Here is a 20994-nt window from a genome sequence, read left to right as displayed (position 1 = left end):
TGAACTCACAACCTTGAGGTGATGAGCACAATAAGCTGTAAATGAAAGCCATGCAGCCATATCCACAGAACTAATTTCCTGCTTATAAGTGAAGAGGTTCAGGTCTGTGGAGCAGATTTATCTGGCCTTGATCTTCTCTCTGTGTCTTCTGCTCAAGCACAAATTCCACACAGGACTGATTTAGTATTGTGACTGGTGTTTCCAGCAGATGATGATCGAAACATGTTTCAAACATGCTTTATAGGGATTGACCACTATGCTCAGACGCTGCGTAGATCAGAGATTAAATAATACAATGGAAAATATGAACAGAAATATTACAATCCTGTCAGTGTGCAGTGAAATTATTATAAATCCTATTCGCCTATACTGCTCTGAATCTATGGCACGGTTTTAATACCACACTGCTTTAAGCTTATCATGAATCATTTCCTTCTGAATGGAAAGTACGCAGTACAAGAGATGGCATCGGTTATTTGTGTTCTTGGGCCATTGATTGATAATCATTCTCGTGGAAGTGGAAGGCCCTCTCTGCCTGGTGACACCCAGGTTGCTATTGATTTAGCATCATAATTACTGCACAGCCATTCTTAATTTATAAGCCAGGCTGATATGAATATTTGATGTTCCCATGGGGAGTTTCGGCACCTTCTGGAGGTGGAAGGAAGGGATGGCAGCTGTGCTATAGTTACATTGCACCATGTTGAAGGACCAACAGGAAAAACAGCATGAAGTGTGGATAGTGTGTAGCTCTAATGGTGAATTATCACTCACAGTATTTTTTTTTAACAAAATGACACATTATGCACAGACATAATGCATTTTTCTTTATTGACTAATTGGAAAACATAAACCCAAAACATTTCCATCAGTTGGTCCCTCAGGGCTTAAGATATTGAGGTAAACAAAAATTGTTCTGAAAAATTTTATTCATTGTTCCTCACATTTTATTCCTCTTTAAACTGGTCCATTTAAATATCAAGCAATTATACAGAAATATGTTTTTCCATGGAAATACAGCAAGCAAAAATCTCTCCAGTGGAAATATATTAGCAAAGTAAAAATATTTTTCTGCGATGGACATATTCTTAGCAAAATCTCTTCTATATTCCCAAGGCATACTCTTAAAATAAATAGACTCCATAAAATATTTAAAAACTATCTCAGAACAAATATCATTCTGATTTCTGTTTATTTTATGCTTCAAACAAATAAGCATCCATTAGGTATTAACTAATTTGGTGCTGAAATTTAAATCTGAATAAAACAGTTATCTTTACTAAAACTGATTTCATCTCATGCAAAACTATGCACAGTAATGCATCGATGCATTAGACAGATTACTTGATAACACACAAAACATCACCCAAGCATCTGGCATTTAAGTCTATACCTAAGTAAAGACTAACCTATAACCTGCAAAAGGAAACTATTGTGCTTGTATACATCTCAGAATTGCCCTCTGTACAATTGTTCTTGGTATGTTTGATTGAAATTACGCTGATGTCATCTGGAACAGAGCAAGCAGCAAGTATGCAGTGAATTTAGTTATACACTGTGACGTAAAGAGATACAGATGATGGCAAAGGCATCATATCAATGGTAGATGATGTTTTAAGCACAGTTTATTGAAGCTTTATCTGTCATATTAGCAATCCTGAGCAAGATTAAGCATGCAATGCCACTCTAAACCAACATATCTTTCTTTATTTTATGTACATATTTGTAGCTCATTTTAAACAACCTCCCTCAGCTAAAATAAAGGCTAATGGTCTTTTTTCCTCCTCACCATCTCAGGTGACAATATAAAAAGGAGGGAGGAAAAAGCTGAGATGAATCCTGCTCTTAAAGGTTCAAATACATCACTTAGGTTCTGTAGTCTGGGAAAGTCTGCTCTGCCACACAATCCACAAATGGCTTTTACCAACAACAGCTGCTAATCGCATCTACTCTTCCCATGAATCCTTTAATTGTAATTTCTGCCTTTAATCCCCTTGATTGGATAATTGATATTGACTAGAACTGTGGCGTCTGTAGCAAGATCCACTTGCATGGGTTATTTGTCGATATAGGATTTACCACAAACAACCCTTTTATAATTTCTCTCTCAAGGCCTGATGAGCGGTTAGCCTTTGGGGACGCTTCTCTCCCATTGTCTTCACATAAAAATGAAATGTTAATGAACACATAGTGGTTGGTCTGTGACAAGCATGCAGGAAGCAGCATGCCTCCCTCATCAAATCTAATAAAACACAAGTGACTCTGGAGACACACTGGAGCACAGGCCTCATTTAAACCCTCTGTTTATCACAAATACTTTTTTTTCTTTTTTTTTTTAAATTATAATGTGAAAATTAGCTTACCTGACGTAATGATTCGGCACCTACAGTCTAAAACCTCATACACAAAATCTATTCTCTTTCTTCAGACACTTAAAAAAACACATACATTAGCATTAAATATTAAAGCAATAATAAATAGTATGATTAAGAACAAAAGCTCATAACATTCATTACATGTATTGCACAAAAGGCAGTTTTTCTCCCATACCAGTAGTTCTAGTATGAACCACACCACACTACGACAAGGACACTTAATGAAGAACACTGTGGTTGAAATCATGAAAAGTGCATACACAGATCATTGTAGTGCAACATACATAGCTCATTTTGTCATTATTCAAACATGATTAAAGCCAAGCAGATAGAATGGGCTAGAAAGATTTGGAAAAGAGGAACTGAATCTATAACACACATAAATCAAGAGAAGGTTATATCAGAGACAAAGGTTATATCATGGATTAGTCCTTTCTCTCTTCTGAATTAGGAGTGTAGTGTCCAAAATAAGAGTCTGAATCAATGTACTGTGTAGAAATATGGCAAATCAAAGCCAAAGGATATTAATCGCAAGTCTAGTAGCACCCAATTTCACAGTGGATTACCTAGTGCAGAGAATATATTGGCTTTTGAACTCAACACATAACTAAATGGAGCCTGAATAAAGCAATAAACCATACAGACACCATTCAAAAATGATTTAATAGCATGTCAGATGTGAGGTAAGTGTCTTGATCTCCACTTACTTAACACTGGAGATGATGTAGAATGAAGTTCCCCTTAAAAGCTGACCAAGGATCCACTCTCTGTGTTCTGCTGCTGTGATCCTAACCCTAAAATGACAACCAAACCTGGTCCCAGATCAGTGTCTAAGGGTAATTTCCACTGAACTTTTGATCACTGAAGCCCTGTTGAGATATCAGCATAGAGTTGGTTGGGATGAGTGGAGCCATGTGCTACACTGGGCTGTGGTCGGGCGAGGCATGCGTGGCTGTCAGCAAACACTCAGGTTGCTCCCTGGTCCTGCGTAAGTCAGAATACAGACGCTCTTCAAGGGTCACAGATAGTTTATCACTCAGCTCTGCCGTGATTGTCTGAGGACCGTACCCAGTTTCGGCTAGCTGTGGGGGTGAATGCCCATCTGTTGGCTCAAGAGGCTGGACTGTGTGCCTGGACTCTTCTGCAAGGACTTCTGGTTGACCCAGAGTACTATCAGTCACCGGAGGGAGTTTGGAGGGTGCAAGTTCTGCCTCTTCCTTCAAATCTCCACTAGTGTCAGTACTGGAAGGGTGCTTTATGTGGTCATCCTTTGGAGATGCAAGACTCTTTTCAGCAGCTCCCAAGCAATGATTCTCTGCAAGGTTGGCAGTCCCATCACTGTTTTCCTCATCTGGACCACTGACAATTCGAGGAAGTGTGCTGTGGTAGCTACTTTCCAGAGGGTAGTTAACAGTCTCTCCACGACGAAGAGGGGTGCGGTAACGGTCAAAGGAGGAGTGGAAGCGCTGGCCAGGATCACTGTACTGCTTCGAGCGCTGCCACTGCTTGCGTAGATGCACACGAGAACGATGCTTCGAGCGCACCGGTGACTCCTGCTGGTCAAACTGGGGATCATGGCGCAGAAACTCATGGAAGAGTGCATCTGTTTTTTCATCTATGCTGTAGTCCCGGCAAGACAAGGCTGGAATACGAGACTGAGCATCAGACTGTGTGAACATCTGCCCATAGGGCGACCACACCAAACCACCCTCGTCCAGTTCCATCACTGCATCACTACCTCCACTAGCTCCCCCAGGTTCTTCTTCAAGTTCTTCATCCAAGATATCTGTGTCAAAGCTTTCACACACTGTTCCTCTATATCCAGAGCTGGTGAAGAAGTATCTGCGTTCCATGGCTGATTCTGATTCCTCCTTGCTACCACTGCTGCTCCTGAACAGCCGTACCTCATCAGGAGCACGAGAGGGGGCATCTATAGATGCGTAGCCACTATCCATTTGCAGGAGTTTCCGGGTACCTGATTCATCGCTCCCTTTTTCAGAGTCCACGCTGTCCTGTTTTCTTCTTTTCTCCAGACCCTCACCCCCAGGAATATCTGCATCCCCTTCCATCCCATCCCCAATGTCCTGGGAGGGATAACTGGGCAACCCACCCTTCTCTGTCCTAAGCCTAAGTGAGGACACGCTGTCTGCATCACTATGCACTGAGTCTTTGTCATTGTTGCTGCTCTGGTCAGAGGAGATGTACTGCTCCAAAGAAGCACGCAAGTTCCAGATGTCACGATAAAGGCTCTGGTGATCTGTGCTCTCCCGACGACAACCCATGCCAGGAGCCTCGTCTTGGGGCTCAGCACTCAGGCCAATCACCCCGGGCCCCATTGCTCTGCTGCAGCTTGGCTCCACCATCACCTCCACCTCTAACCTGCAAAGAGCAATGCAAAAAGCCTGTCAGATACAATCACACACTTGACACAAATGGTGTGATGGGAGCTTGCACAAATACAGGTGATATGCAGTAGGTGGTCTGTAAATATTGTCCCTCAGACAGTCATAAAGGAGATTCAAGCAGATGTTACTGCCAAAGCACAGATGGTGTACTGTAGTATGGCACACAGTGTTTAATGTGAGAGAAATAGAAACAGCCAGCAGTCTCAGTAAGTGTCAATGTAAAAGCAGTGATGCAACCTATGAAATCATCATGGACTAAGCAATGGCACATATCCCTGATATCTATGGTTATTTGAGAAAACTGGAGGCACTTCTCAAGCAGCTTTAATCTTCAAAAGTGCCACAAGACTATTTGGCCTGTTTTCTAAACATCATAGGTGCCAGCAAGGTCAGAGTGCCCTTCTAAGACTCACTGACATTGCTCCAGCATGGAATGACTTGTTTTTGCGTGCAGGAGAGGCGGATGATTGCTGCAGCAGACAGATGGGGGAGGGAATTAAAGATACCTGCCGAGGGACGGTGGGGGTGTGGATGGGGGGGAAAGGAGACGTGGTGGGCAATAGGCCACGTCCTTGGTGCGGGCAATGTACTGGATGAGGTCGATGTGGTGGGCACCATTCTCCTCCTGGTCCATGCTTTCACTGGCTGCTCGCTGCCTCTGGAATGGCCTCCGTTTGGGGGAGCCTGCTAGACAGAGTGCATGTCATCACCACATGCCACAGGTCCTTTACGTGACCCACTGTTAATCTAAGTTTACTGTACTTCTTTTTAATCATTCTGTTTGTCCAAAGCCTTTCTATTGTATCACAATGTTTTGGAAAAATACAGCATTAAATAGCCATTAGTGCTCCAGGCAGTTCATTAGTGGCTGACAATATAATGAATTCTCTTTATTCTTTTTATTTCACTGTGTGAAATCAATGTTTCACTAATTCTCTCTCTCATTCTCTCTCTCTTTTTTCTCTCTGTCTCTCTTGTTCAGTTTGGCTGAGAGCAATACTGCTGGTTCGCCAATGAAGGAAGTCATCCGGCCATCTGCCGGCATTTGACCAAAGCCACTCCCTCTCTCTCTCTCTCTCTCTCTCTGTCTCTCTTTCTTTCACACACACACACTCTCTCTCTCTCTCTTTCAAATAAAGGGAATCATTAGGCCAATTCAGCTGGAGTTCATCTGATTCATTTAGGAACTGCATCTTATTTTAGGGAGGAAGACATTAATCTAATCAATTTAATTAATTATTGTCACTGTGCTAAAATATGTATTAATTTCTTAAATTAATAAAAATAAATTTAAATATTACAATTATAATAAAATAATTATAACATTTGTAATTATAACAATTATAATTATAACAATTATAATTAATTATTATTTAATCATTTGAAGGCTAGATTAATAATATTTGAAATAAAAAATTTGTCAGTATGATAAAGTATGATGGGGGGGGGGTGCAGTGACTAATGACAATATGTTAAAACAATATTTTTTCTTACTATTTTAACATTCATAACATTCTTATAACACATTCGTAAAAGTATGGTGTCAATAAGATGTTTAACACCAATTCTTTTATGAATACACTATGCCACTGATTCCTATTATGCCACATGATGGGGTATATATACTATAGAAAATAATCCTTGACAGGGTGGTGTGATGAGATTGTGTACCACAGCAATGTGCCAACTATTACAATTTTTTATTTGTTAATGAATCACATATTGTGTTTTTAATCAGTTTATAGGTATATTTAATGTTGTGGAATGCCCACTAGACAGGTTATCACTTTTGTTGTTATTATCACTTATTTTATAGCAGCTGTAAACTGTGGTTGCCTTACAACCCTCCTTTTTTTCTCTCTCTTAAAATTAATTAATAATTAATAATTAATAACTGACTGTTAGAAAGCACTGACACTGGAGACTCCTTCCATAAATGTCACATAAACATCTCCTGATATAAAGCTTCACCATATCAATGATTATACATTTTTCTTTTTAAATGACAACACTTTTTTATCCATTTTTTATTAGGCTTAGATTATGTAGATTGTCCACCACCAAGTCTCTGTGAATGGAAACTGCTGTTACTATAGAAACAATAAAGTATTAGAGCAAGTGCATAAATTTAAACCTGTCATTTGAATTACAGCCAGAACTACTCTTACTGTCGGGACCACTGTTACTATATATAAAATTATATATTATAACACCTTCAGATTTGAGAATTCAACAGCACTGTGGTATAACAGAAACTAATATAGGTATTACAGTAACTATACAGTATAATGCATAAGAATTTATATATAACTATTGATGTAGCCATGTGCGATTGTGAAGTCCATCCAAGGTTTATTACCTGCTACTCCAACACCATGAAAAATTGTAGGACAAAAATAATACAGCCATTCTAAAAATTATATCCCCTTTATTCCCTGTGTTCCAGTGCCTGAACACCCATTCCGTTGAGTCTACTGAATATTCATAATGCAAAATGGGTTTCTAAATACAGTATAGGTTCCAGGGCAGTGAAACTGCAGCCTGAGCTGAGCTTTGTGCATCTCACCTCTGGTGTCCAGGCTGGAGGCTCTCTGGCTGCTGTCAAACTTCCATCGCTTGATCTTAAGGTAAGGACTGGCTCCTTCCAGACTGGCATGCCGCCTCAGCTTGGTGAAGAAATGCAATACTGGACCCTGAGGGGCACCGCTTGAGGAAGAGACACTCGAGGCTGAAGTGAGTGCTGCCTCTCGGCCACTGGCAGGGCTGCCCCCATTCCTCAAGCTTGTACCTCTAACCTCCATCTGAGTGAGAAAAATAACCTTACAGCAAAATGTGAAACAAGAAAAGTTTGCCAAATTAGGAAAATTTAGCTATTAATACTTGGTAACCTATTTGGAATTTAGTCATTTAGAATATTTGTGACCAACTTGTTGGGTTCCTGGTTGTTCCGATTTTGGTATGTACAGTTAGGTCCAGAGGTATTTGACAATGACAGAGAAGTGTAGACTTTCAGCTTTATTTTAAGAGGTTCCACAAAAATATGGCATTTACCATTTAGGAATTACAGCCATTTTAAGCAAAGTACCTCCATTTTCAGGGGCTCAAAGGTATTTGGACAATTGACTGACAAGAAGTCAATTGACCAGGTGCGGTCCATTCCCTTGTTACTTCAAGACAAATGAAGCAGATAAAAGGTCTGGAGTTGATATCAGGTATTGAGTTGGCATTTGGCAGCTGTTCGATTGGAGCTACCAATATGAAGTCCAAAGAGATCTCAATGCAAGTGAAGGAGGCCATCATTAGGCTGAAAAAACAACATAAATCTATAAGAGAGATAGCAAAAACCTTAGGTGTGGCCAAATCAACAGTTGGGTACATTCTAAAAAAGAAAGAAAGCACTGGTAAGCTCAACAACATCAAAAGGCCTGGAAGACCATGGAAGACAACTAAAGTGGTGGATTGCAGAATCCTTTCCTTGGTGAAGAAAAACCCCTTCACAACATCAACAGAAGTCAAGAATACTCTGGAGAAGGTAGGCGTATCATTGTCAAAATCTACAATCAAGAGACGTCTTCATGAATGTAAATACAGAGGGTTTACAACAAGGTGCAACCCACTGGTAACATTCAAGAACAGGAAAGCCAGATTACACTTTGCCAGAAAACATCTAAAAAAGCCTCCCATGTTCTGGAATAAGATTCTTTGGACTTTGGATGAAACCAAGATTAACTTGTACCAGAATGATGGGAAGAGAAAAGTATGGCGAAAGAAAGGAACAGCTCAGGATCCAAAGTATACCACATCATGTGGTATACTATGGCCGCATCATCTGGTATACTATGGCATGGGCATGTATGGCTGCCAGTGGAACGGGCTCACTGGTGTTTATTGATGATGTGACTGCTGACAGAAGAGCAAGATGAATTCTGAGGTGCATAGGGCTATACTCTCTGCTCACATTCAGCCAAATGCTATGCAAAACTGATAGGACCCCACTTCACAGTGCAGGTGGATAATGACCCTAAACATACTGCAAAAGCAACTCAAGACTTTTTTCAGGTGGATAATGACCCTAAACATACTGCAAAAGCAACACAAGACTTTTTGAAGGCAAAGAAATGGAATATTCTTCAATGGCCAAGTCAGTTGCCTGATCTCAATCCAATAGAGCATGCTTTTCACTTACTGAAGACAACGCTGAAGGCAGAAAGCCCCACAAACAAGCAACAACTGAAGGTGGCCTGGCAAAGCATCTCCAGGGAGGAAACACAGCATTTGAGTTTTGAGAACATGGGCTCCAGACTTCAGGCAGTCATTGACTGCGAAGGATTTTCATCCAAGTATTAAAATTATGGTTATATTTACAATTATGTCACTTTGTCCAAATACCTTTGAGCCCCTGAAAATGGAGGTATTTTGTTGAAAATGGCTGTAATTCCTAAATGGTAAATGCCATATTTTTGTGGAACCTCTTAAAATAAAGCTGAAAGTCTACACTTCGATCACATCATGATTGTTTTATTTCAAATCCATTGTGGTGGTGTATAAAGGCAAAATCACAAAAACTCTGCCATTGTCCAAATACTTCCGGACCTAACTGTATGTCCTAAAATAGCAGACTTGTTGTTCTGGACCAGTTGGTGTGTGTGAATGGTGTAGTTATGCGTCTTTGACCTTGTGTTTATCTTACCAGGCTGGGTCTTGGAGGCTCTGGGCTTGGAGATGGTGGGCTTTCACAGAAGCTGGCATCCACAGTGGAGTTGAAGGAATCACCTGGCAGAGCTGAACTGGGACTTAGGCTACTAAGAGCTGTCTGTGGCAGTGGGCGCATTGGAGGCTGAGTATAGACAAAAGACATCACAGCGTTTTACACCAAGCTAAAGCTCACCAAATGTTCCACTCAAATTGTGTAGCTAAGGCATCAGTTTACCCATTTACATGAGTTTTTACCAAGTTATCAGTTTACCCATTTACATGAGTTTTTACCAATTTACATGAGCAGCATTTGACCTGGATACTAGCACTTATATATACTCCAAGAACCTTAGTATGAAATGCAAGGAATACTCTAGTGTATCTACTGCATCTCAACTTGGAAGTCTAAGATCAGTTGTTGGAAGAGTTGTTGATGTTAATGTGAACACAAATGCTTTCATGAATACTTCAGTCATATATTAAAACAATAAGGCACGAGAGGCTGTGCGTTATAGTGATTTTAGGATGTGTGGGGGTGTTCTTAGGCATGACACAAAGTGATGAAAAAAATCACTATAATGCCATCTCACGGGTTATTGCTTTTATAAGACGGTGACAAAAACAATGCAATAAAATCCAGTGTTCAATAAATATAATTTTATTTATTATTAATAATATTCTCTATAAATAATCCTTCCACCCTCCATCCACCATGTTAACACTATTTTTTTTTTCCTACGCAGTATAAAGATTAGGGTATTTTATGGACAGAACAATAGCTGTAGTGTAATGGTTAATTGGTTGAAAACCTGCTCATTAACACAACATTCAACTATTGTGATGCAGTCACAGATGTGTGTATATCAAGGATTTTACAACTGTTTCAAACACAGCCCTAGTAGTTTTATAAAGTTCATTCATTCATCTTCAGTAACCACTTTATCCTGGTTAGGGTCATAGTGGATCTGGAGTCTATACTGGGGAAAGTTGGCATGAGGGGACCATTGCAGGGCACCACGCACATACACAGTCACACATTCATTCACACCTGAGGCAATTTCTTAGCTAATCCACCTCTGACAATAATCCACGTTCAGGATTGAACCAGGGATCCTGGAGCTGTGACGCTACCCTCTGCAGCACCATGCCACCCATCATATAGAATTTCAGATTTTACACATGCACTGATGGAATTGAATAACTACCCTTAGACTTCCATTATAAAGTCATTTTTACTCTACAGCTTTTATATTTCATTCTCCAGTATAGGAAAGCTTTATTTTTGTCCATTTTACTCACATATATATATATACTTTAAATGTAGAGGATATAGTTTGAAGTATTCCTTTGTCACCCAGAGTAATTCTATAATCAGAGCATGAACTGCAAATACTCCTCTTCTTAATGAACACTACTTCACAACCTCTTCAGCAACCACGGACCTGCTGCTTTTAACTGACCCACTTGCGTTTTCATTGCTGTGACATATGTCATATTGAATCCTGCTATGTGTCACCTGGAAGATGGAGAGGCTGGATTTAGCGACAGGCCGTGTTGTCATGGCAATGTTGTTCTCCGATGACTCACACTCGTGGATGGTGACGATCTTGAGGGCGGCCGGCGGGAGGTGGAGGTGTGTGAGCCTGGCATTCTTTAGGTGATGGAAGTCGCCCTCAGTGAGTGTGTACCTGAAGGCAGAAAGACAAAGGGGCTGACATGTATGACTGAATAAAATTATTGTTCTCTATATGGAGAAAAAAGAAAGCAAAAATTAATGCTTGAGAGAAATGTGAACTGTATTGTGTGAGTGTGTGTTTCATATAGTTCTTCTTCTTAAATGCAGGCTGCATGGTGATTCATATATTACACATATGCTACCATAATACAGACTGCCAGCTCTTACGCACAGATGATTTTTTTTATATATCAGTGAATTTTATATGTATTCGTGTACATTATTCATAATGAACAGGTGTGTTCTAAAGATACTAATACGAGGTGCACTGTTCCAGTTTAGGCTGCTCCCCCTTCAGGTTTAAATGAGATTATAGATACTGATATTTGGATTTGATATATATATATATATGTATACACACACACACACACACACACACAGGGTAACAGAGATTGCTGAGGTGAGTGTGAGCAGGTTACTGACCTTCGGCCTTTCTCCTGTGCCTTCTTGCTGTGGTCGAAGAGGGCCGCCTCATTGAAGGACACACGCCGACCTGTGCTTCCCGTGGACAGGAAGCGCTCAGTCTCCATGTCGTGGGAGCTGGCTGCCGACAAACACTCTGACTCATCCACACGGATTGTGATTTCTGCATGGGGAGAACAAATATACCCCCTGATTCATTTATGCATGAAACCCTGTATGATACTGAATGTATAAATGTGCTCGACTGTTGCTTTAATATGAATCCTAGCAAAGGGGGAGATCAATAAGATATTAGAAAATGTGTGTTGTATAACAGCAACATTGTGATGATGAATGCGTGTTTTTATTTTCTCATTTTGGTTTAGGAGTATTTATGGATATTTGATAAACTCATATTATAACCTAACAATATGGGCTCTAGTTTCATGCAGGCACAAACATATTGCTAATTTGGTTGGGTGGGAAACAATTTATTCCTGTCTGGTAATGCTATTTATCTGACTTCAGGTGAAGCCTTAAAAGTCCTGTGTCATTTCTTACAATCTTACATCCCTCTTTAATAAATAAGCTCATCCCAACTAACTAATTGCCACAGACTTATGGATTGTATCCTTATACACTGCACTGTTGAGTGCTCGATTCTTATTGGTCAAAAGGTTTTGGTGTTCATTTCTATAACAGCACTTCTGATAGTAGTTCTATTAATAGTGTTTGTTCTAATACGTCATCGTTTCTATAGTAACAAAGTCCACAGGTACTTGTTTGGCGTTTGCTCCATATAAATGGATTAAAAACATGTGTAATTGTTTATTTAACTTTTTTTTTTTTTTTTTTTTGGAAGGAGTCCTCATTGTCAGCACTTTGTAAAGATAGAGCTTTAAGTTTTCCAACATGGGAAAATTTTCAGGACAGAGAAAAAGAGAGGCTGGTGAGGGATGTAACTAATAATAGAAAATTTGGGGTATTTCACAATATTAAATATAACTATAGATGTATAAAATATATGATGTCATTCTATAATAAATAAAAGAAAGAAAATGAAATAAATAGTGTTGGCAAATGGCTTTATTAGAAGAGGAATAAAACACTTTGGGATTTTTTTCGTCTTTGATTATTTTCCTACAAGAACACGCCCCAAGTGTTTTATTTCTTACATAACAAATATAAATAAACAACTCATCTGAGGCTGCAGAATATGAATCAGACAGTTGATGCCTTACAATGTACAGAATATCTAATTAAACAATCATCATCTTATTAATAGAATAGAAAATGTCTAACAAGATTAATTAAGTACCAGATTCACCAGTTTTCATGCTACCACAGAGATAAGGATTTAGCTGATATAGAGGCTATGTCCTAGAGTATTCTAAATATCACAGTGAAATCTAACTGTTTATCATTATAACCTCTGAGTGAAAACTCAGTTAAGTAGAGTGAAAGGCTTGCATATCATCTATTCACATCCCACCCCCAAAAATTTTACATTTAAACCACTTTCTGTCAGGTTATTGCTTATGTCACTAGTCACAAATATAGTGCTACAATATTATGCCATTTGAGCACAAAAACAGCTTTTTATGTATGATAAACTAAAGAAACCAAGGCTGTTTTACCATGCACTGGCTGCGTTTCCTCAATATAGGAGGTGGTTGTCTTCTCTGGATCATCGCTACGCCTGAAGCAGGGAATGAACCTTAATACAGACAAGTAATAAGAAAAGAGCCAAATTTAAAGCTTTATATTTTTATCATCACCTTCATTACATGTCTACATGACAAGTCAAATGAGCTCAGTCTGATGCACTCAGCCCACTGTGCTATCTGCATAAACGATACGCTGATTACAGAAGACAGTTTGTCTGTCCATATGGGTCCGTGTAGCAGTGAGAATAAACTGGGGGTGCTTTTCCAGCCCGACGTTGTGACTCCTCAATGTGTGTGTGTGTGTGTGAGAGAGACAGAGAGCAAAAGAGAGAGTGTCGGAGAGTACTCGACGTGCCAGGAGAGATTAATCATGGCTGATAGCTGCTATGAGATCTCATTAGTCTCATCATTTGTGGGAGACTGCACTGCAGGCACAGTTAGTACCGCTCTGATATCACACACTGACACACACATACAAACATACAAGGATAAAAAGAAAATGTTTAGGGCGGTAACACTCCTGCCTCCAACAAAATAAGAACTGTGAGATACCACATCTGGAGCTGTAATTTATCACACAGGAAACAGTGTAGTACCATATATAAACCTGTGAGTTACCACATAAATAACCATGACATGCCACATAAAGAAATGTGATGTACCACGTCATTCTATTGCTCATATAAAAGAAATGTGAGGTACCACATATGAAACTGCAGTACCATAGATGTAACTGTAAGGTATGTTATAGCCGTGTCTCAGATAATGTATGATCTGGGAGGACAAGTCTAACATCTCTCCGTGATCAGCTAGTGTTTCACTGACTGAAAAAGGAGAGAAAATGTCATTCTATTGCTCTGCTTCACTATTGTGCTCTTTCACTTAGCAACATTGTTCCTGCCTTCTTTGCCACTATTGTTTTTGCACAACCATTCATTTCCACTACTGGCTTTGCAAGGCTGTCATATGCATGTATTTAGTCCAGCCATTAAGTGGACAGTGTCCATGCATATCGTCTACATAGAAGACTGTGTGGTCAATGGACATTATATACAAGGAATGCTGTTAGTGGATGCGAAATAAGAATTACCAACCAATCTCAAGCTTCTATGAATTCAATGATGGATTGAGAATACAGATGTTGCAAGCAAACCCTGCACATATGCATTTCAACTGTGGGGTATCAGTGAGCCAGTGAGTCTGTCAGTCAGACAACCAGCCAGTCAGTCAAACAGTGAATCATTCAGTTGGTCAGTGAATCAGTGAGTCAGCCCCTCACTCTGTCATTCAGTCAGTTGGGTGTTCAGTCAGTCAGCCAATCAGTGAGGAGGTCAGTCAGTCAGTCAGTTAGTCAATGAACCAATGAGCCAGTGAGTCATTCCCTCAGTCAGTCAGTGAGCCAGTGAGCGCATCACTCATTCAGTCAGTCACTCACTCTGTCAGTCAGTCAGGTGGTTGTTCAGTCAGTCACTCAGTCAGTCAATCAGGGAGGAGGTCAGTCAGTTAGTCATTCAGTCAGTGAGGCAGTGAATGAGTGAGTCAGTGAGTGAGTGAGTGAGTGAGTGAGTGAGTAAGTGAGTGAGTGAGTTAGTCAGTCAGTCAGTCAGTTGAGTTGGTGAGAGAGTCAGTGAGCCAGTCTGTCAATAAAGCAGTCAGTCAGTCAATCTGTGAGTCAGTTGTCAGTGTCAGGCAGCCTGTTCAAAAGCAGGTCATTAATATTTGGAATTAATTCTAACTAAAATAGAAGTTAATTACTGGCTGGGAAGTTTCTGTTGCGATGGTGAATAAATGTAGTATCATTATTATGACATGTTTGCATTTGTAGATATGAGAGGCTTTTGTCTCACCGAGCATAGCTCCGATCCCCCTCGCAACAGCGCCGACAGGCAATCAACAGGACAGACAGGAGGACGAGCGTCACCGCGAGGAAGATGGACAAAAGAACAAGCTGGAGTATGTATCCATCCTGCACCCCGCGCTCCACAGGAAGCTCCTGAGTGAACACCACAGAGAAAGATTGCTCTACCAGACTATCTTACGAAGTTTCTCTAAACTCCCACATGCAGATATTTTGATGTTCTGTACAAACAGTCATTTAAAAGCACAGGAAATGAACTCAGAATGGACTTGTTAAATTGCAAACTTCAAAAGTAGATTTTGTTTGATCTTGAAACTTTCATTTTCATTGAAAACAAAGAGATGCACAAGTCACTTAGAGTTTGCATGAAAGCACTGCACTTCTGCACCATGGCAAGGTCTCATCTCTCCATGTGTGAGTGGGTGGAGAGAGCGAGGAGGACACAGGTGCATGTTGAGTTAAATGCAGTGTTCGCTGCTCCAGAGGGTGAGACAGCGTTTGTGAAGATTCACTGGTGCAGACCTGAGCACAATAGACACAAGGCTCTTTTCTCAAAGGGATCAAAGAAAAGAATCTGTCATCTGTACCCATGTAACTAAAATAGAAATCAGCCACAATAACTGGAAAATTAATAATTCTTTGGGCTGAACATATAGTATAACACCTTCAATTCCCCTCCTACTCCTCTTTTCAATTTCATAGCACAATATGTCCTTGATAACTTAGCAACTGAATGTGTTACATAGTTATCAGGCAGGAAGAGGCATGAAAATCAGTATTTATACCTGAGGTACTCAACTCCAACATAATTTAATGATTTCCCTGATCTAATGCACCTACTAAACCTGGTCTCATGTCTCTGAGCAGAAAAATCACCAAACTGCTATGGACTCTTTGGGAAAGGAGCTAGGCTCTAATGAGAAATGCAGTGCAAAAAATGGATTCAGTATTGGCTGCTCCAGGACATATCTATAAAGATCAGTGGAAAAAGATCTTTTTACACCTGGTCAAATGCATTTTGACTGTCAGGATTTTATTCAGGCTGTGATTATCCAAATGAAAATGCAGGTGTAAAGGCACCAAAGAAACATTTAAAATATATGCGTGTCAGTCTGTAAAAACCCATCAGATGTTGCTGTGGCTGAATTCTGGTAAAGATTCAATTTCTTTCACCCAGTAATATACTTTGACATCTTTAAGAAACCATTTTTTTTTTAATGTTGCCTAGGCTACCTTCCTGCAAAGATCATGTTGGTCAAGTTGCTGGATGGCTACTGTATGTGCTGTTGCAAAATGACATAAGCCTAATCAATTCATTTTTCAATCAGATACCATCTGTCAAAATGTCTGTGACAAACGTTTAGACAGACTGGAATAAAGTAACAGTCTGTGTTTGTGCTGTACTTGAGCAATAGGCATCGAATCCTGATAACTGAACAAACTCCAGCTTAAACACAGCCACTGATTTCCCTCATTAATAAAATAAAGCAGATGATGCCGGTAATTGAAGATACAGCCTGCAATTGATGTATATTACATTGGCTATCTAAGCCAACTTGAATCTGACCGAACGTTGTCTTGCAAGGCTAATCTGTTTACATCAGGCCATGAATTCAATTACAGAGGACACAGAACAGGATATTTTCTATTTGCATGTCTGAAGATGCTTCTAGAGAGAGAATGGAAGCAATGAGGGAAAACAGTACAGGACGAAGGACAGAGACAGAGATTAACCGAATGACACATCAGTGAGAGAGAGGAAGAGAGAGATGTACTTACTGTGGGGTCCTCTGTTAGGTTTTTCCAGACGGCAGACTCATTGCTCATGGTCCAGGTCAGCAGGTGTGTCCTCCTGAGAAAGATATGCAGCCACTTTAAAGCTAGAGTTAACTTAATCTACCTTTTAAAACTTGAAATCTGAATACATAAATGTCTGCCTTCAGTGTTCCCTGCAAGGCTAAACCCCCGAAATAGACACAGAACATCTGAATGCTAATGCCAGAGGGAGAGCTTTCTGAATTGACAGGCAACATGATTGACATGCAAGTGTAGACATCTCTTTGTCATGATTGGTTACCTGTTGGTTGTCCTCGTTGCTTGTTTTTTTTTTCCCATTTACAGAGTCTGATACACCACAGGGACTAGACATTTGTCTCTGAGCTGATATTTTTTACAGCTACCATTATGCAAACTGAACTTTGCCAAACATTACCAAAGTGCTCTAACTAAAAAAACATTGACCTTAACCTTTAAGGTTAGCAGGGATACTATGGGGCCATTTTGTTTCCAGTTCTCCAATATGATTCAAACAGATGATCATGAACAATCACAGATAATCATGAGGTTCATATAATATATAATATATTGCACATAGTAATGCTGCATCACACATGATCTCATTATACACCTCAACTCAATACAGATTCCTACAGAACACATGACCTATTATGACTCCATGTAGCAGTGGCCAAAAAAAGCTTTAATTTAAAGAATTTAGCTTTAAATTAAAATTAAATTAGAAAAGAAACCTACTGCTATGCATGATCATGTATAAATCCTGTTCTTAACACCCCCCCCCCCCCCCCCCCCCCCATTCTCCATATTACAAGCCATATTATGATCCCAGCTTTTTTCTGCAGCTGAGGCCCTGCAGCATGTGTTCCTTATCAGATAATGCCATTAATGCTGCAGCTTCTGCTCAAAACACATAAATGTCTCGCTCTCTTTGGTTTGCACTATCCTTTCATCTCTATATTTGCCTAACACGTATGCACACATAGATATAAGCACAAACACACATATAAACTCACCTTCCAAGCACTTCCTCTCTCTCATATAGCAGGGAAAAGGCAACATGCAGAGCGATGTGTGTGCAGTCCGTGTTTCTTCAATGCTGAGATGCTGTCTGAAGTCAGTGTATTTATGTGTGTGTGTGTGTGTGTGTGTGTGTGTGTGTGTGAGTGTGTGAGTGTGAATGTGCAAGTAAGCAGCGTTCAGCGTGTGTGTCTTGCAGCAAAGCTCTCAGTTCCTGCTGCATACTTAGCCTGTCCCTGCCCACCCACAGGCTCATAACAGCTCAACATTATCGCTCTCTCTCTCTCTCTTTCTCTCTCTCACACACACACACACAAAATGACTGATGCTTTATTGCCTCAGTGATGCCTGATGATCCACATCTAATCAAACAATATTATGTAACTGTTATATTAAAAAAAAAACTGTAATGACTTCCTGCACATTTTCCAACGGTAATTAAAACCATGGCTGTTAATAAATCCAAATGTGTTTTGATTTGGGGCAGAAATTATTTATTGAAGGTCTTCTGTTCTTGTATGAGTTAAATGAGCTGAACACATGAATGTTCACAAGTTCTGTGATTTTAAAGGTAAAATCTGAGCATAACTACTGTGTCAATTTTATATCACATCAAAACCACCTCATCAGTCAGATGGTAAATATTGGCCAACCTACTAAACTTTGCATTTGTTGCAGTGCTTTGCATTCTTTGGAGTCTCCTTGTAGTTGACTGCAGAGTTTATTTCTCTAACACACCCATTTTAACCAATCTCAGTGTATTAAAGCAGGTGTATAAGATCTGTATAAAATCACTAAAATATGCAGTGCTTTGCAGTGCAGGGGAACCAAAACCAGATACTGTTAAGGCATATCCTATTACATGTATGTTACATAATATGGAAATCACACAGATCCCCAAAAATATTGATCATATAGAAGATTTATGAGCTAAGGTGGCATTATTTTAGAGGTTAATGCCGTCCTGTTCAGCACCAATGATAAGGAGCCTCCAGATTTCTAACATTCTTGACATGCACATGATCAAGTATAAAGTGAATAACTCTGTTTTTAAGAAAACTCCCATTACATCCATTGCATAGCCTAAATATATTACATAACAATGCTACTCTAATGCATATAGCAAATAAATCACAACAGTGCAAAATGCGGAAACATTAAAAGGATACTCCTGTGCAAGCTTACCTAGTTGTAATTTGCGGGATCCATGTAAAAATGTTTCAGCCAGAGCAAGCGAGCTTCTCGCAGCGCCTTTATTTCTCTGTAAAGGCGTTAAGTAGATTTATGAATGAAATATGCCGGCTGTGGACACGCCCACTGTGGAAAGCACCGCGTGACGTAGAAGGAGAGACGAAGAGGATTGAGCTCCTTCAGGAATGCGTAATTACATATGCAAACATTGTCACTGTTATGGAAAAGACATAACCCCCCTGTAAGTACCCAATACACTAAACATAGTAGTTATATCTTACATTAGATTACATTAGATATTTGCTATTTTATAAGCAGTCCCACGCAATTCATTTACACCCTAATGATCAGTCAGAGATGATGTCATTGCGTTACGTAATGATGCATTTATAATGGTCAGTCTGTGCAGTGCATCTGCATTTGGTGGTCAGAGTAAAAAGCAAACTGGCACAGCATATTGATCTATGGCTGTTTAATGAAGGGTAGATAAGAATGATGAGTAAACAGCAGTCACCTTTTTAATATTTTAGCAACATTCTGTCAGCCCTAATTGCCTGGGAGTCTTTGACAGTGACCAGGCGCCACCTTCTGGTAAACCGGATGCACTGTTCTACAATGCGTCTGTGTGACTTGTCTTCAGTGTCTGTAAGCGCATCTGTCACTCCACTGTATTCCCTGTAAAGGTTTTCTTCTATAAAGGGCACGGTGGCTTAGTGGTTAGCACGCTGGTTGGGGAGGTTGGGGGTTTGAGTCCCACCTCCACCCTGTGTGCATGGTCTCTGCGTGATTCTGGGCGCCTTCCTTTGGGCTCTCCAGTTTCCTTCCCTAGTCCAAAGACGTGTTGTAGGCAGATTGGCATCTCCAAATTGTCCATAGTGTGTGAGTGTGCCCTGCGATGAGTTGTACCCCATCCAGGGTCTCCTCTACCTTGTGCTCTGAGTCCCCTGGCTCCCTGCAACCCTGTGTAGGATAAGCGGTGCTGAACATGGATGGATGGATGGTTTTCTTGCCTACACAGCCAGAAACAGACCCACCACCACACCCCCACTTGAATGCAACAATTAAACTGTCCACAAGTACCTAAACAAGTACTCTTTTTCTATACAGACACAACTCTTGATGGCTGACTCTCCAAACATCTTGGTCTTCTTCTGTCTTCAAACAAAAAAGTGCCTGAATGAAGTTCTTATAAATAATATGATATTGATGAACACATATTTGATCCTGAGCTAGGGGTACCATCTGTGTGTGTGGTTTCTCACGTTTTCAGCGGTGGGTTTCCTCTGGGTTCTCATGTTTTCTCCCAACTCCTAACATGTTATGCTGAAAAATTGCTAATAGGTGTGAATGGGTGTGTGTATTTGTGTGTGCGTGGTGCCCTGTTAGACTGGCATCCAATACAGAAGGCATTTCCACAGTTCCCAGTGTTCCTGGGATAAATCCTGATCAGTATAAAGCAGTAGCTAACGACGAATGCATGAATGAATGTATGAGAGCATGAATGAATGAATGAATGAATGAATTATTGGCCAAAGGTTTGTGGACACCTGACCATCACACTATTATGTGCTTTTTGAACATCCCAGTCCAGATTTAGTCCCCGCTTTGCTGTTATAATAACCGCAGCCACACTCCAAAATCTAGTGGAAAGCCTTCCCAGAAGAGTGGCCCCAGAAGAGCATTAGTGAGGTCAGGCACTGATGTTGGTTGAGGAGGTCTGAGGTGCAGTCAGTGTTCCAGTTCAACCCAAAGGAATCCAGTGGGGTTGAAGTCAGGGCTCTGTGAGATCAGGACACATGAGTTCTCCCACTCCAACTTTTGGCAAACCATGTCTTCATGGAGCTTGCTTTGT

The 20994-nt window shown here is 40.3% G+C and overlaps 1 protein-coding gene across 3 annotated transcripts; it reads right to left on the bottom strand.

Moving 5' to 3' along the window:
- Window positions 1–814: 814 nt before the first annotated feature.
- Window positions 815–19295, bottom strand: cbarpb (CACN subunit beta associated regulatory protein b). 3 transcript variants are annotated; one of them, XM_053237939.1, is made up of 10 exons: window positions 17948–19295; window positions 16917–16989; window positions 15127–15272; window positions 13250–13329; window positions 11634–11796; window positions 10992–11163; window positions 9471–9617; window positions 7347–7581; window positions 5287–5467; window positions 815–4754 (listed from the first exon to the last, which is right to left on the bottom strand). In XM_053237939.1, the coding sequence occupies exons 2-10, from the start codon at window positions 16962–16964 to the stop codon at window positions 3293–3295; spliced, it is 2634 nt and encodes an 877-aa protein (XP_053093914.1). In that variant the 5' UTR covers window positions 16965–16989; window positions 17948–19295; the 3' UTR covers window positions 815–3292. The 3 variants fall into 3 exon arrangements, with proteins under 3 accessions (XP_053093914.1, XP_053093915.1, XP_026783915.3); XM_053237940.1 differs by having other exon boundaries at window positions 19137–19295; XM_026928114.3 differs by having other exon boundaries at window positions 5287–5464; window positions 17948–19294.
- Between the last annotated feature and the right edge of the window lie 1699 nt (window positions 19296–20994).

The sequence above is a fragment of the Pangasianodon hypophthalmus genome, chromosome 11, assembly GCF_027358585.1.
Source record: "Pangasianodon hypophthalmus isolate fPanHyp1 chromosome 11, fPanHyp1.pri, whole genome shotgun sequence".
Lineage (NCBI taxonomy): Eukaryota > Metazoa > Chordata > Actinopteri > Siluriformes > Pangasiidae > Pangasianodon > Pangasianodon hypophthalmus.
The sequence above is the reverse complement of the archived record's forward strand: the minus strand, read 5'-3'. Positions and strand labels throughout refer to the sequence as shown.

Bases quoted from the DNA above. Each gene is read 5' to 3' on its own strand.
- cbarpb (XM_053237939.1), bottom strand. From the start codon at position 16,964: ATGAGCAATGAGTCTGCCGTCTGGAAAAACCTAACAGAGGACCCCACA. The intron at 9,618-10,991 runs GTGACACATAGC...GTCTATACTCAG, and splicing joins CCAGCCTCTCCATCTTCCAG to CCTCCAATGCGCCCACTGCC. The intron at 4,755-5,286 runs GTATCTTTAATT...TGCTCTTTGCAG, and splicing joins CCCCCACCGTCCCTCGGCAG to GTTAGAGGTGGAGGTGATGG.